The sequence below is a fragment of the Corvus hawaiiensis genome, chromosome 5 (assembly GCF_020740725.1).
Source record: "Corvus hawaiiensis isolate bCorHaw1 chromosome 5, bCorHaw1.pri.cur, whole genome shotgun sequence".
NCBI classification, from domain to species: Eukaryota; Metazoa; Chordata; class Aves; order Passeriformes; family Corvidae; genus Corvus; species Corvus hawaiiensis.
The window spans coordinates 46,743,290-46,757,592 of NC_063217.1; the positions used below are offsets into that span (position 1 = coordinate 46,743,290).

The 14,303-nt window shown below is 41.1% G+C and overlaps 2 protein-coding genes across 2 annotated transcripts in view; both read left to right on the forward strand.

Moving 5' to 3' along the window:
- Positions 1 to 8,998, forward strand: part of UBA6 (ubiquitin like modifier activating enzyme 6) — a 29,719-nt gene extending 20,721 nt beyond the window's left edge. The window contains exons 27-34 of the mRNA XM_048304085.1: positions 243 to 312; positions 953 to 1,024; positions 2,034 to 2,151; positions 3,117 to 3,310; positions 4,444 to 4,571; positions 5,331 to 5,418; positions 5,793 to 5,887; positions 8,122 to 8,998. Of these exons, the coding sequence (XP_048160042.1) occupies positions 243 to 312; positions 953 to 1,024; positions 2,034 to 2,151; positions 3,117 to 3,310; positions 4,444 to 4,571; positions 5,331 to 5,418; positions 5,793 to 5,887; positions 8,122 to 8,257 (901 nt within the window). The 3' untranslated portion in view covers positions 8,258 to 8,998. The remainder of the gene's footprint in view (positions 1 to 242; positions 313 to 952; positions 1,025 to 2,033; positions 2,152 to 3,116; positions 3,311 to 4,443; positions 4,572 to 5,330; positions 5,419 to 5,792; positions 5,888 to 8,121) is intronic.
- Positions 8,999 to 12,578: 3,580 nt separating this feature from the next.
- Positions 12,579 to 14,303, forward strand: part of CENPC (centromere protein C) — a 28,339-nt gene continuing 26,614 nt past the window's right edge. Inside the window, exons 1-2 of the mRNA XM_048304896.1 lie at positions 12,579 to 12,657; positions 13,971 to 14,017. Of these exons, the coding sequence (XP_048160853.1) occupies positions 12,643 to 12,657; positions 13,971 to 14,017 (62 nt within the window). The 5' untranslated portion in view covers positions 12,579 to 12,642. The remainder of the gene's footprint in view (positions 12,658 to 13,970; positions 14,018 to 14,303) is intronic.

Consider the following 14,303-nt stretch of genomic DNA (forward strand, 5'->3'; position numbering starts at 1 on the left):
GACTGCAAAGGTTAAGGAAATACTGTTTTCATTAAATAACTTTTCACTCATCAAAATCTGCTTGATTTTGGGGACAGCTTCTGAGTCACTCAAAAACGTACTATCTATTTTATACTGTGTGCACTGAAGGATGGAAATTCTGTTTTTCAGTATGTGTGTTCAAGATCTTGAACATGATTGCAAACCTTTGGGCAACTGAAGTAGAAAAAACAACCAACTAAAAATAATTCTGTTTTCTTTAGGCACTACGGTTTCATTGTGAGCGCAGCAAAACTCTTTGCAACAGTGTACTGTGTTCCTTTCACAGAAAAGGTAATCTAGGCTCTAACAGCGTTCCCAACACTTAATGTGGTGTTCAGTTTTGGCCTGATGTCCAGCTGCCAGTTCTTTTCAAGAACTGATTAAAGTGATTCTTAAAGTAAACTATCCTTCCGCACTGGCTGTTTAGCAGCTGCTTGCACTTATTTTTCTTTATTTGAATCCCTAACCTAGAGAAGAAATGAGTAGTGTATTGGATATTTTCAGCAAGCACTGACCTTGGGAATTATTATTTTGATGCACCTATTTCCTGTGGAATATAACTACTGAACTGAAAGAAAATCTCTTTACGGCATTTTTAAAAATTAAGTGTCTTAGCTATGCTATGAGGGTTTTATATTTTACTGCTTAGAGCCTCTGTGCTGCTTATCCTTTGTTTTTTTGTTTCTTCCTGTAAGTCAGGTTTGCACTTCAGTTTTCAAGTGCTAGACACTTCACACTGCTCTGGTTTGCTGTAGTAACTCAGTTGTCACTTGGTGTTTTAATGATGATGTTTGGCTGAAACGTCACTGAATATCTGTGAGATTTTTTTGGGTCTAGTCTTCTTTGAACTACTATTGGATTTACAGTCTTTTTGTGGGGGACCTTTTGAGTTGATGCGAATTTAAATTGTTTTTCTTCAAAACCATAACAGGACTTGTCAGAGGAAACTATTTTGGGGATTATTTCATCTGTGAAGGTACCAGAGTTTAGACCTTCAAACAAAGTAAGTGAGATATTTAATTTAAAGAAAAAAAATATTCCACAAGCAGTGTCCCACATCTCCAACTACTTCTTGCATCAGTGCTAATGAGAAATAAACATAAATTAACATGTGTTTTGTAATAAATAATAGTGTGGCATACAGGACTGTTTTAACTTGGTATAGCTGTGGTATCTACTATATGCTAAATGGAAAATCGTTTGGAGGGTTACCTTTTTCAAATTACTTGTTTTAGCATTGTTTTCCATGCATGAATGTGATTGTAATTCTGCAAGGTTTTTTTTTACATTTACATGAGTCTGTACTATTTTAATAAAAGTAGTAAAATTTTACTCATAAGCAACTGTAAAGCAATCCAAGACTGGTGTCAATTTTATTTCTTTGTAGTTAATATTAAAGAAGTGTCATTACCTTTGTGTTTATTTTTGAAGTGTTTGAACTTCAAAACAACTTAAGCATTATTGTGCAGGGGCTAGCATTTTTCATAATTTAAAATTAGGAAATACTCTTAATTTTTTCATATTTCCTTGCCTAGTGTTAATACTTGTCCCATGAATGCTTGCTTTGGGAAGACAAACGGGTGTTTTGACTTGGAATCACAGTTTGGTTGGGGTGGTTTTGTTTGAGTGTTTGTTTTGAGTATTTTTCTGTATTTCTTAGGGAATTTAATGTGCTTCAATTTGTGCCCTTGTGCTGTCACTGGGTACCAGTGAAAAGAGTTTGGCTGTGCTCGCTGTACTTCCCCGCCCATCAGATATTTATACACATTGATAAGATTGCACTGACCCTCCACTCTGAACCATTACAGCTCTCTCAGCTTCTCCTCGTATGAGAGATACTCCAATCCTTTAATGCTCTTGGAAGCTCTTGGCTGGACATGATCCAGTAAATCCATGTCTCTCTTGAACTGGGGAGGAAAATCTGCAGGGAAGACAGGAAATTTAGTACACTTGACACTTGTGCTGTATGAAGTTCACATATTTTATTACTCAAGCACTGCACACATTTGCAGGTTGTACAGACTGATGAAACTGCAAGAAAACCAGATCATATTCCAGTCAGCAGTGAGGATGAAAGAAATGCTATTTTCCAACTGGAGAAGTCTATACTATCCAATGAAGCTCTGGAAAGTGAGTAGTGCAAACTGGGTTCATAGTTTAGTAATATCCTGCATTTGCATTGCCACTAATGACATTCAGATCTTTGGATGAAGCAGTTCTGGAATTCTGCAAGAAGTAGAGCTGATACCCAAAGCTTTCTGAAGTGCCACATACATACCTATCCGGTTCCTTGACATTACCCTGTGCTTCTGTATTTCTGAGATTCCTGGCAGTTTTAGGGCTCTCTGTTACGCTTGCGTGTAATCACAACACTGATGTCAGTGAGCAGGCAGCAGCAGGGAATTGAACCCTTAAGGAGGGGAAGGGTGCTGGCTGGGTCCCAGATGGACTGCAAGTGATTCGGGTTTGAGAAGGCGGAAAGTCACTACTTAGAGCTCTCAGTCTGAAATGATCCTAAATTGTAAAGACTGTTAAGAGTCTTCCTCAGCATCTTCTAGATGTTAAAATGAGGATGCTTGGATTCCATTTTGTGCCTGGCCACATGAAGAGGTCGTTGGGCAACAACTACAAGCAAGCTTTTTTAGCCCATGAATCCGGGAGAAAGATAAGCTTATCTCTAACTCATCCCATGGAGTGTCAATCCAAAACTCTGACTCCAATGCTACTGAGTCCATAGTGAAATTTTTGCAGATAAACTAAGCTTTAAAAGGGAATTCTCACAGGATGGAGCTTTAGTGAGGTGGGATATATGTGTAACATCCACAGGAATGTTCAAAATCTGTTCTTGGTGGTGCGAAGAAAGTAAAATTACAGTGCTCTGTTGATGTTCATTTCATTATTCACTTTTAGCTAGTGGTATTGAAAGGGCATTTCTGCTTTCAGCAGAGGAAAACGAGTAAGGCACCAAACTCAAACTCCAGGATGTGAAATTTTTAATTTGTTAAGATTCTAGATTTAATTTGTTCCTATAAATTATGTTTAGGACATCTTCAGTTTTCTAATAAAATTTTTGCTCTTTTTTTTTTAATGAACAGCCGACTTGCAAATGAAGCCCATCTCCTTTGAGAAAGATGACGATAGTAATGGGCACATAGATTTCATAACAGCGGCGTCAAACCTGCGAGCCAAGATGTACAACATTGAACCAGCAGATCGGTTCAAAACAAAGCGCATTGCTGGAAAGATTATTCCTGCCATTGCAACAGCTACTGCTGCAGTATCGGGGCTGGTGAGATTGATTTTTAAAATGCATATTTCTTTCTCTTACTGTTTCTTGCCTAAAACTGCTGTTGTCTCGGTATTGATTACTGCTACCCTGACCGAGGCTCATTTAAAGAAATGGATTTGTATCCATTGACCTAATAGAAAAGGTCATGCTTGGTTCTAGATGTGGTTGAGGAATACATGTAGTGCAAGTAGCTCAGTGTGGAGCTGCAGTGCCAGCCAGAGATTGAGCTCTGGGTGGGAGCCTCAGGCAAGAGGTTGTGAACTGATGCTGACCCTTTGCACAACAAAGGGCACGGGGACCTGTGGCCCAGCCAGGTGACCGGACACTCAGAGACACAGCAGGAGCCGAGGACTCAGCTGGAAGACCCATGACTGTCGAACACACAGACTGTGAGGGTACAAAAGCCCAGGTAGTCCTTTGTTCAGGGCCCCTTCTCCGAGGCACCAGCTTGAGCTGTTATTCCCTTGCTACACCATGATAAATATACTTAAAGAAACCAGAAGTCTGAGGCTCTGCTATGGGAAATCCAGGGTTGAGCCAGCAAGGAAATCTTGTCTGGCTGTGAGAGTGGGATGAGTAGCAAGGCACCCACTGAGAAGCTGCCCACTGTGAATTCAGTCCCAGCAGTGAAAATCTTGGGTGGTGTGAGTATGGCTGCTGGACTGGCTCCTGAATAGTCAAAAAGGGAAGTTTCCTTAACATGGTGAGCCTTTGGTGCTTTTATTTTTGATTTGCTGCACAGAAAGATGGGTTGGAATTCAGCATTTTGGTTTGTTTTCTGCCATTAACACTAACTTCCATCAGAATGCCACTGCCAAGAGTGGAAAGGATGTGTTCTGTAGTAGTTCGCATTCAAGCATCTCAACAGAACCTCATGCTTTGTGGAGGTTTCATGAACCAAACAATTTTGGAAGAGTACCACATTAAGAACAGTATTGAATGTTTTAAAGTATTTCCCTTGGCAGCAACAGAATTTATTTCTATGGCATAGTGGGTTGCATTTCCATGTTATTTACTCTGCTGATTGGATAAAGGCTGATCTCGTTAACAACTTTCTCTGTAGTTGATGGCCTCTTTAACTACACCAGAGTTGATAACACAAAACCTAATAAGTAAATTCTAATTTACTGCAGGTTGCACTGGAACTCATCAAAGTTGTGGGTGGCTACACAGCTGATGCATACAAGAACTGTTTCCTGAACCTAGCCATTCCCATAATGGTCTTTACAGAAACTGCTGAAGTAAGAAGAACAGAAATCAGGTAGGAAGGACAGTGGCAGTATGTGGAAACCTACTCATTGATGCTTAGAACTTGCTGAGCCATTCCAACAAGTGTGAAGCTTGAATAGTTACTAAATCCAGATATCCAGATTAAGACGTTATGTGCTCACATAGCAGAGCTATGATGGAACCACAGCTCATGGCCATATTCCAGTTAAGCATTCTAGATATTCAAGGTTATTTTCTTGTTGTTTAAACTTGGAAGATGTTAAATTACTTCATGCTTGCTATCAAACTCTGCTGTCCACTTACTGTGTACTACTAGAGGTGTAAGTGATCCTTGTAATACTGCCAAGGGTGTCCTGTAATGCATTGCCCAAGAATTTCGTGTTTGGAAAGTGTAGCCCATATTCATCTGTCCTAATTTAAAAAATAGTGTATTTAAAGGCTTAGTTTTGTTTTCAGTGGAAGATGTTACTTGTGAGGCTTTAAAAATCTAGAGAAGGTAGATGTGTGGCATTGTCCTTAGGAAACATAAATTGTTCAATACAAGAGCTATTTTTCAGTTGGTCTGAAAACTCAGTAACTTCATTGTCAGATACCATGTTTACTTGGAGGTCTACTGTGTCTTGTGCTTAGCACGGTCAGAGGGCTGGAGAAATGGCAGCAGAGAGGGAAGAGATTTTTGCTCAAGATTAAATAGCACATCACTAAGAAGACATGGCAGTTCTTCAATATGCTTTTAAAGGAAATGACTGAGTTCACATTCTAAAGTAACAACCTTTCACTTTTAAAACAGAAATGGGATATCATTTACCATCTGGGACAGGTGGACAATTTATGGGAAAGAGGATTTTACTCTGTTGGACTTCATAAATGCTGTCAGAGTAAGTTATCTACTGTCCTTGGTTAATACAAGACAAGAGGAAAGGAGTTTCTTGGTTTGGGTTGTTGAACTGTGTTTTGTTTTGTTTTTTATTTCCATCAAGTTACTGTTCAAACCAGAATAAATTTAGTAATAACTAATGTCAATGGGAATGTCTCTAAGTAAAAGGCATCCAAGCCTGTTTTCAAATTCTTTGTTAATTCAGTTGCCTCAAATGTATCTTAATAAAACTTCTGTCAGTGTCCATGCATTAGCAGGTTTTCTGGTGTGGATCCTATGGATTGGAATAATTAGCTATAGTATTAGCAGCAGTAGTATCTGCTGCTCTGGGCAGATGTTCTGGTCTTCTAATAAGTTTTAATTTGTGAATTCCAGGAGAAGTATGGAATTGAACCAACTATGGTTGTACAAGGAGTCAAAATGCTCTATGTTCCTGTGATGCCAGGCCATATTAAAAGACTAAAGTTGACGTAAGTATAACTGGAAAATGGATTTAGTGACACAAGCGCACATATAAATTATGCTCAATGGTTGTATCAAAAGGATGTGTGTCTGACAGCAGTTTTTTCTCTCAAAGTGGTTTCTAGTCATTAATACTTTGGAAAGAAAACACATAATTTGTTTCTTTTGTGAAAAAAAAAAAAAGAAAAAGAGAAAGTGAATTAACTTCTGTGATGAGGAAAGGAGACTTGCAAAATGCTGCTTTAACTGTTGAATACCAGAATGAGAAAGCTAAAGAAGTCTGACAGTAATTTTTTGGGGGGAAAGAATGCACCATGGTTCAAGCAGAACAAGACTACTAGAACCTTTTGAAACTGGCTTAAAACTACTGCTGATATATAGCAACTTAGCTCTGAAGGAGTTAATGTGTTGCTTGCAGTTCAAGATTTCTGGAAGTCTGTTCAGTTATAGTACTTGCTTAAGATTCTACACCACTTTAGCCCTTTTAAAAGATGATATTCACAAAGGCTTTGCAATGCTGCTTACAGACAGGAAGTTGAGGTATTGCACACTGGCAGTTTGGCAGGATGTGAAGGCAGGACATTGAGTTTTGACTGAAGGCCTTTGCAAAATAACAGCCAAATCTCACCCAGGTTTAGTTCTGCTTTACACCTGTTGATTGAACTACTTTAGCTCAAAATCTGTTCTTTACAGCTCCTCTGAAGTGTGTGCTGGTCAGTGCTCACAGGCTTTGCTGAAGCAAGTTGATGCACTGCTCAGTACTGTTTTGAGGGCCTGCCAGTAGGTAATATTAGGCAAAGTAGTATGAGCAAGCCTCTTCAAACTCCCAAGAAGAGAAGAGCCTCTAAGCTGCAGAGTGCCTGGCATACTAAGATGAGAATTTACACCCTGTCTCCAAAGAAGTTGCTTATATGCTTTCTCTTACAGCTGTATAAATAATTTTGAGTGAGGGGGGTATGTAATGAAGTCAAAGTTATGGTGTGAAGCTGCCTTCTTGTGAGTATCAGCGTTTCTTACTACTCTAAGATTTGAGTCCAGCTTTTCATGGAGTAACAGTGGCTTGGGGTTCTGTTACAAACAGTCCCAAAAGCTTTGGGATATTTGCACAGCAAACTGTGGTCTTGCTTGCATGTTTGTTTTTTCTCAAGTTGTTTTAAATCTTGCTGTAATATAACAAGCATTATCAGACTGCTTATTCATTTCAGAATTGCAGCATTAACTGATGGCAAACTCCTTAAAAGCAAGTTTTAGAGACATAGTAGCTTAGGACTACCTCATGGAAATGAATATGACCTCAGTATCTCTGCTGAGAAGAGGCTGCTTTGTGTTCTTGCAAGGAAGCAAGTACTTTGAGGAAAGCAGCTTTTTGACCTGCACACTAAGGCATATCCAGAGGGGAAATCCTTCTCTAGGTGGCCTGTGAGGAATAGAAGTGAGTGACGCTATTCCCCCAGCTTCCTAGCATTTGAGCTGGCCTCAGGAACTAGTGCAAGAAAATAATTTTGAGTCATCCACAGATATGTGATGAAAGTCAGGTTGGCTGACCTCCTTCAATATTCCAGTGTGCAACTTGCAAGCACTGGCTGCAGCTTTTGAGAGTGCAGAGGGCAAATGGGGAAAGTTGCACTACCACGTGACGTACTTACAGAGTTTGAACTCCCACTGTGGTCATGAAGAAAGAAGTCCCAGATCATGGCTTGCTTTTCCCCCTCATCACTCTTCACCTTTGAAATTCAAGGATTTAACATCTTAACCCCAACAGAATTACTTTCCATCAAAACTTACAATCTAGTGTCTGCACTGGCATGGTTCTTCCTAATGCATTAAAACTGGTGTTTATTGGTAGACAGAAAACTTACTCCTCTTCATTGACCCAAATCCTACAGAGAAGCTAACTTTACCTTGTGCCTCAGTACGATGCTAAGGGGAAATTGTTTCTGTGAGGAATCCCATCTGAAAGTGGCCATGTGCTCTTCTCTTTTGTACTGGGCACTTGTGGAGGAACAGTGTAATAGCTCACTAATGGGCTGTGTCTATCAGAAAAATGGAGTATGATGTGCTGAAGCTCAGGTGGAGGAACAACTTTTGTGTCAAAATTTAGAGGTGGCTTATTCTCTATTTTGATTTGGTCTGTAGTATGCCGGGCCAGTACGTACTGCTGGCAGTGAAATTCCTTCTGGCCCCGAATTCCCACTGCCAATCCTCCTGGTGTGTTTACAAACTGTTCTTCATTTCTTTATAGGATGCAAAAGCTTGTGAAGCCATCAGCTGATAAGAAGTATGTGGATTTGACAGTATCATTTGCTCCAGAGACTGATGGAGAGGAAGACTTGCCAGGGCCGCCAGTGAGATACTACTTTGTTCAGGAAGACAATTGATGGTAGAGACACAAAAGTCACTCATGGACCATTTGTTCTGAAAGGAGTGTGCTAATTTGCAGCTATTAAAGATGGTACTATATACTTCTTTTTGGTGAAGCCTTAATTAAATGGTGAAAATCAGTGGCTCTGCACTGAAGACAAACTGATTTGTTTCTTCTGCTCCTGTATTCTTCAAACCTGTTTGCTCAAAGGAGGATTGGTCACTCCATGAAATGGAATGTCCAGTACAGTCCTTACCTTAAAGACAAGATTTGTATTGAGGAAAGCAAGAAGAACAGTGAACCTAAGAATGGCCCCTATGTGCAAATTAGGCATTGCTTAGGGAAGAGTCCAAAAAATAGGAGAAGCACCATTTTATGATATTCCTGGTGTTCTAAGAACATCTCAAATTCATTTCATATGTTACTTAATTCTCAAACAAGAATTTCATTCTTGCCATCTACACATGAGATTTAACCCACCTGGAAGGCTTAAACTCCCACTTAAAAGCAGAGGAACTGGTTCTTGTGTGGATGGTTAGTGGTGCCGTGGTCAGCGCAGCTGTCTTGTGTCAGTCTCAACATGGAAACATAGGGAGGAGGTGTGAATTGTCAAAACTCCCCTGAAGTTCAGAGAGCTGGAAATGTTGATTATCTGCACTAAGACTGTTCTTTGTGGAATACTGCAGTATGGGGAAAGTGAAAACCTATTGGAGAGCCGAATTAGCACTTTCAATAATAAAACTTGGTCTTCAACAAAGAGAGAATGTGGTTGAACCTTTCTGCCCTCATCAAATTAAAATCACATGTAGCACTTGATAATTTTAAAGGGAGAAAAAGACAAATGCCTCTGGATGTTTGTCACAGCAGACAGTTTCCTCAGCTGCTCCTTTTGGTATCATTTCCCTATAGCAAATCATTGTGCTGTACACCTGTCCTCAGCACAAGTCTGAGCTTTACTGAACAGTGAGGTTTTAACCTTCATTGGTCAGTTACTGGGATATCAAAGTGTAAAAATTCTGCTTAATTGGAAATCATTATGAACTAGTTTTGTTGCTGTGGTGAGGCAGAGGTGTGTTACAGAAAAATCATAATTTAACTCTATCATTTAAACACTGGATACTTGAGGTGGTTTTTTTTCTCCCCATCATGGTAGAGCAATGTGAGGTTAGAATAAAAACTTATAAACTGAAAAACCTTCTCATGTGTTTAAGCTTTAGAGACTGTTATTGTACATTATGTCGTGCAGCTGTTGCAAAAGCTATTAACAGCTTAGCTGTTTATCCTCAGTCATAATTGATTAAGCTTTAGGAATGTCTTCACATTTAATGAACACTATTGGTCAGGAGTTTTATTTCTTTTTTCCTTTTCCGTCAGGAATAAGTCAGGTATTAAGGTTGGGAACCTGTATACCAAGATGTATAGAACTGAGTAGCTGGAATCAATACAATTATGTCAATATTTTGGATTCAGTCTTATGTGCAGGATGTCTTGTGGAAGGTGTATATAGTTTTATAGTTACTTTAGTTTATTGCTGTAATTTTCTAGATTAATAATACTGCTTTTTAAACTGCCTAGTTTGCTTTTTTAAGAACTTCTTTTAGAGAAACTTTTTGAAACATGAGAAAAGGCAGCTACATTTAGAGTGCAGAGGAAGCATAAGCAGACAGTAAGTTTCCACTTCTAAATAACAACTAAAATATATTTCAGTGTGGCAGTATTAGAATCTGAACTGTTAACTGGTATCACTAATTAGTGCTAAGGATCACTTAAAGGTTTAGGTCAAGTTGAAAACACTGTCATCTCTCATATTTGGAGGCTGGGAAACAAAACTTTGAGTAAGTATACTCTGATACATTAGTGTGGCGTTAACTTCATGCTTGTGCTTTTGAAATAAGCAGCATTTAAAAATAATGAAGTACTATTCTAGAATGCTTTATGACTGTCCTCAGGGTTTCAAGTACACTGTCAGATGTAATTCATGCAATGGCTTTTATTAATGACAACATGAGCACCTTTGAGAGCCTTGTAAAAAGTCCAGGTCGAGGCTGGCAGGGATCACAGCCAGAATTTGCAGACATGGCTGTATCGTTATGCCGCTCCTTATTGTGTGTGTCTGTTGGATGGATGCTCTGTGGATGGGTTCTGCTCAGTTAAAAAGTTGGTATGGAAAAACTGAAAATGCACAATGGCTCTAGATATTTATTAGCACACCTTTAAAATTTTTTGGATATAAATTAATCTAGGTAAAATCTCACAACTAGTAACTTCAAGAGGACTTTCTGTAGAAGAAGTTGGCATGTTAGGTGTCTCATTAAAACTGTTTGTTGTGTTTTAAACTTTTGAATTGCTGATACGGAGACTGAATGTGTTTATATTGAAGATTGTGCAGTGGCGTGTGCTGATTCAGTGTGCATTTGTGTTTGACAGAGCCTGTTTCCCAGTCTGTTCCTCCTTTTTATCAAAAGTCCCTGCAGGTGCTCAGCGTGATCACACTAAAAAGGCTCTGTCAAACTGGGCAAGTGAATTTTGGGGTGCTGATCTTCCAAATCTCCAACATTGTCACTAACAGTGCTACCAAGCTAGAGGGTTGTAGTATTACCTGGAATCTGAGAACTGCTTTTTCTCTTTTTCTTTTTTTTAATTCATTGCAATGAAAGCTTGTATTTGTCTAGGACTGTTTGATGCACTGTGCTTGTGGAGCAGCTAGAGCATGCTGTCTTCCTGCAGGAGTGAAGAACTGTCTTTCCGCTAGAGCACTTCAAATAGCTTTCCCTCAAAATGTTATTCTTTGAGAGAGCAGTTGATTTGCCAGAGTTAAGTTTTATATCAGTAATGAAGATCCTTCTCACTCAAATGCTTTCTTGAAGAGTTTGTTCATATTTACACCAGCTTTCCCTGAATGGTTACTGCTCTTAATAGATGCAGGAATGTTTGTGCATGCAAAGCATTAAGCAGCCAGCTCAACTTTTTTCTGGTTAGGTAACATGTTTCTTCAATGTTAGGAGTAATGAGGATTCTGTGTGAGGGTCTCAATATGGTTAACAGGACTGCTTTGGTGGATCAGATGGGTTTAGGCTTTTATTATCTATACCATGAGTAAAAAGTAGATGTCCATATTATTTTCCCACCCTTTTCCTATGTACAGGGAATATGTGACTGCTTATTAAAAAGATAAAGCTATTCAAGAATAGTGATATGTAGGAAGAACAACTCTGGCACCAGTTGGGCCTCTGTCACCTCTTCATGGCTTCTCAAATCCTGAAATAATGTGGGTTTGAGCTAGGCAGAGGGTTTGTACATCTGACAGACTTGTTGTCAAACACAAAGATTTTAGATAAGTTCATGACTTTCATGTTCTTAAATTTTCCTTGTTTCTTTGGAACAATGTGGATGTAGGCTAGTTGTTTTACGAAATGAACTGATTTTCAGCCAAAAGCTGAACTTAACTTGACAGTTTATCAGTTCCTGTGCAATTAGAGAAAGTGTATGTGCAGCACAATGCGGCAACCTAAGCCTTTGTCCAAAGGTTGATAAATTTGACCAGAGACCTTTTTGAGCACTTATTTTTGTAAAGATATACTGTATGTGGTTGATGAAGCAGCTGGTGCAGTTGCTTATCCATGGTGCATGAAGCTGATTGAAGCTCAAGCTTAAAGGTGCAGTGAGTTCCAGGACTGGTAACAGCAGTAGAGCTGTGTTGCTGCCGTGTATCCTTTGGATGGCACAGGTGAGAGACAGGGAAGAAGTGTTAAGTTCCCACTTCTCCCAGCAGCGTATGAGTTTCAATTTCATACTGAGGGGAAAAGCTGCAACTCTGACCAGATGCATACTGAGCAGCACCATCCCTTTAGTGGTCAGAAAGACTAGGAATAACGAGACCTCGTGTTCCGGTCGCAAGTGTGTGATAAAAAGCATCACTTAAAACTATTTTTTTGGGCACTGTTTTGCCGGCACTGTAAGGTACTGCGGCCTTACGTTCTCAAGCCGTTGTTTGTTGCTCATTGTTGAGTTCTTCAGTAGAGTTCTAAAGAAAAAATTGCCTAGCCCCGTGGTGACAGTGAATGTTTTGTAGCGTTTAGAAATGCGAGGATTTGAACTGGCGTTTCCCACGGGGGAAATAAAAGAACGGGAAGCGTCCCCGCCCGTCCCCTCAGAGAAAGGCGGGCAGCAAAGGGGCGCGGGGCGGGAAGCGGTGGCAACCGCTGCTTCTGCGCAGGCGCAACGGCCGCGCGCGCCTAAACCAGCTGCCCTCCGTGGCGCGCGGCGGCGGCCGACCAATGGGACGGGGCCGGGGGGCGTGGCCGGAGCGCTGCCTCCCGCCGGCCGTGCGCGCGCGCCCGCCGGGAAAGGCGCGCGAGGTTCGAAGGTGGCGCGGGGGGCGCGCGCCGGCCCCGGTCCGGGATGGCGGAGGGCTTGGTGAGAGAGCGCGGGAGCGGCCGGTCTGTGTGTCTCTGTCTCGCTGTCTGGCTGCGTGTGTGTGTGTGTGTGCGTGTGTGGCTGGCTGGCTGGCTGGCTGCTGTGTTGTGGGCAGCGGCCGGGCCCTCCCGTAGCGCAGAGGCGCGGCCCTCGGCGCGCTCTTGAGGGGAGGGACTGGGATAGGAAGGCTCGAATTGGGGTTCCGCGCTCGCTCCGGGTCCGGCTGCTGGCACAGACACTTGAGCTCTGAGGGCTGGTCTGTCGGGAGCCCCGTTCCCCTCAGAGCACAAGCGTCTGTGCCAGCCCTTGTTCCCCTTGGGCTGCCTCTGGAGAGCCGCCTTCCACGGGCGAGTGAGCACATCAAGAGCAGGACACTTGTCCAGGCACGCTAGAATCGTGCTTAAGTTTTAAAATTCTTCATGTTTAGCGCGACACGAACACAATAATAAATGAACTGTTAAAGGCTCTTCTAGGTCCGTGACAGGAATTTTTAGTTTCTTTAATGTGCAAGGTCACTTGACAGTGCATTATGCTGCACCCTGCTGCAGGGGAAAGGGGTTTAAGCTCAAGTGCCAGATTGACTGCGGAGTGTGGTTCTGCATAGTTTCTGAAGTGGTGGCTTTTGGTCAGTTGTTTTCCCTTGTCAGCTATAATTTCCTTCTGCCACTTTAAACCGATGTTGAAAATTTGCAGTGAAATCAATCCATGTGGGGTTTGGTTATTTTGATGCCAGAAGTAATAGCCAAAGGGGAATCACAAAGAAGTGCTGTCAGTATGGCAAACTTCAGAAAAACGTGCTGAATTCTCTTGTGTTGGACTAGACAATCTCCACACTGCATATTCTCTTTAAATTTACACGGATCAGGAAGAGGTTATAGTTGTTTTTCAGCTAAACGTTTACATTTTTTTGAGATTTCTCCTGTCACATTAGTGAAGAACTGCACTCTGCTTTCCTTTGAATTTTTCTTTCCCTTTCTTCCTGTTTTATCCTCGACAACTGTTGCCAGTTCCCAGGTCAGTGGCTTTATTTCATTTGTTGTCACAGAAGGCAACACTGATAATGTGCTGCTTGAATTATTACTGCTCTAGTTGTGGTAAATGACTGGAGTCCTGTCAGCTATTTGAATGACTTTCGTTATACTCGGGTTTCAAGTGTATGAAGAGGCACTGTGGCATTCTAAGAAAAACAATGCTGCAGTAACTCCCACTTTCCCACTACTTTAAGGTGTCTTGAGAATCCTCGAGATCTGCTTACTTGTTTTTCTGCCAAGTGTCATCATGCTTAGTAAAAATTGATTCTTATTTCTTCACAGAATCATTTAAAAAAAGACTACAGAGCAAGATTCTGCAATGGAGGAGGGTAACTTGCATTTAAACTCTTACTCTTAGACTCTGGAAAACGTACCTTGATTTTTATCTGAGAGCTAAACATCAAAACACGTGGTGTACCTTATTAAACTGATCATTTGATGTTTCCCAAATGTCTTGTATTTCTTAGGGGTAAGAGGAGCAAACTCTGCGGGGTGACAAAGCTCCAAGGGTTTCCTTGGTATTCCTTTGCTGAGGCAGCAGATTGTGGTGTAGCTGTACCTGAGGTACCCCTAACTGGGCTGCCTGAGTATGGAAGCAGTAATCTGTGCAAACAT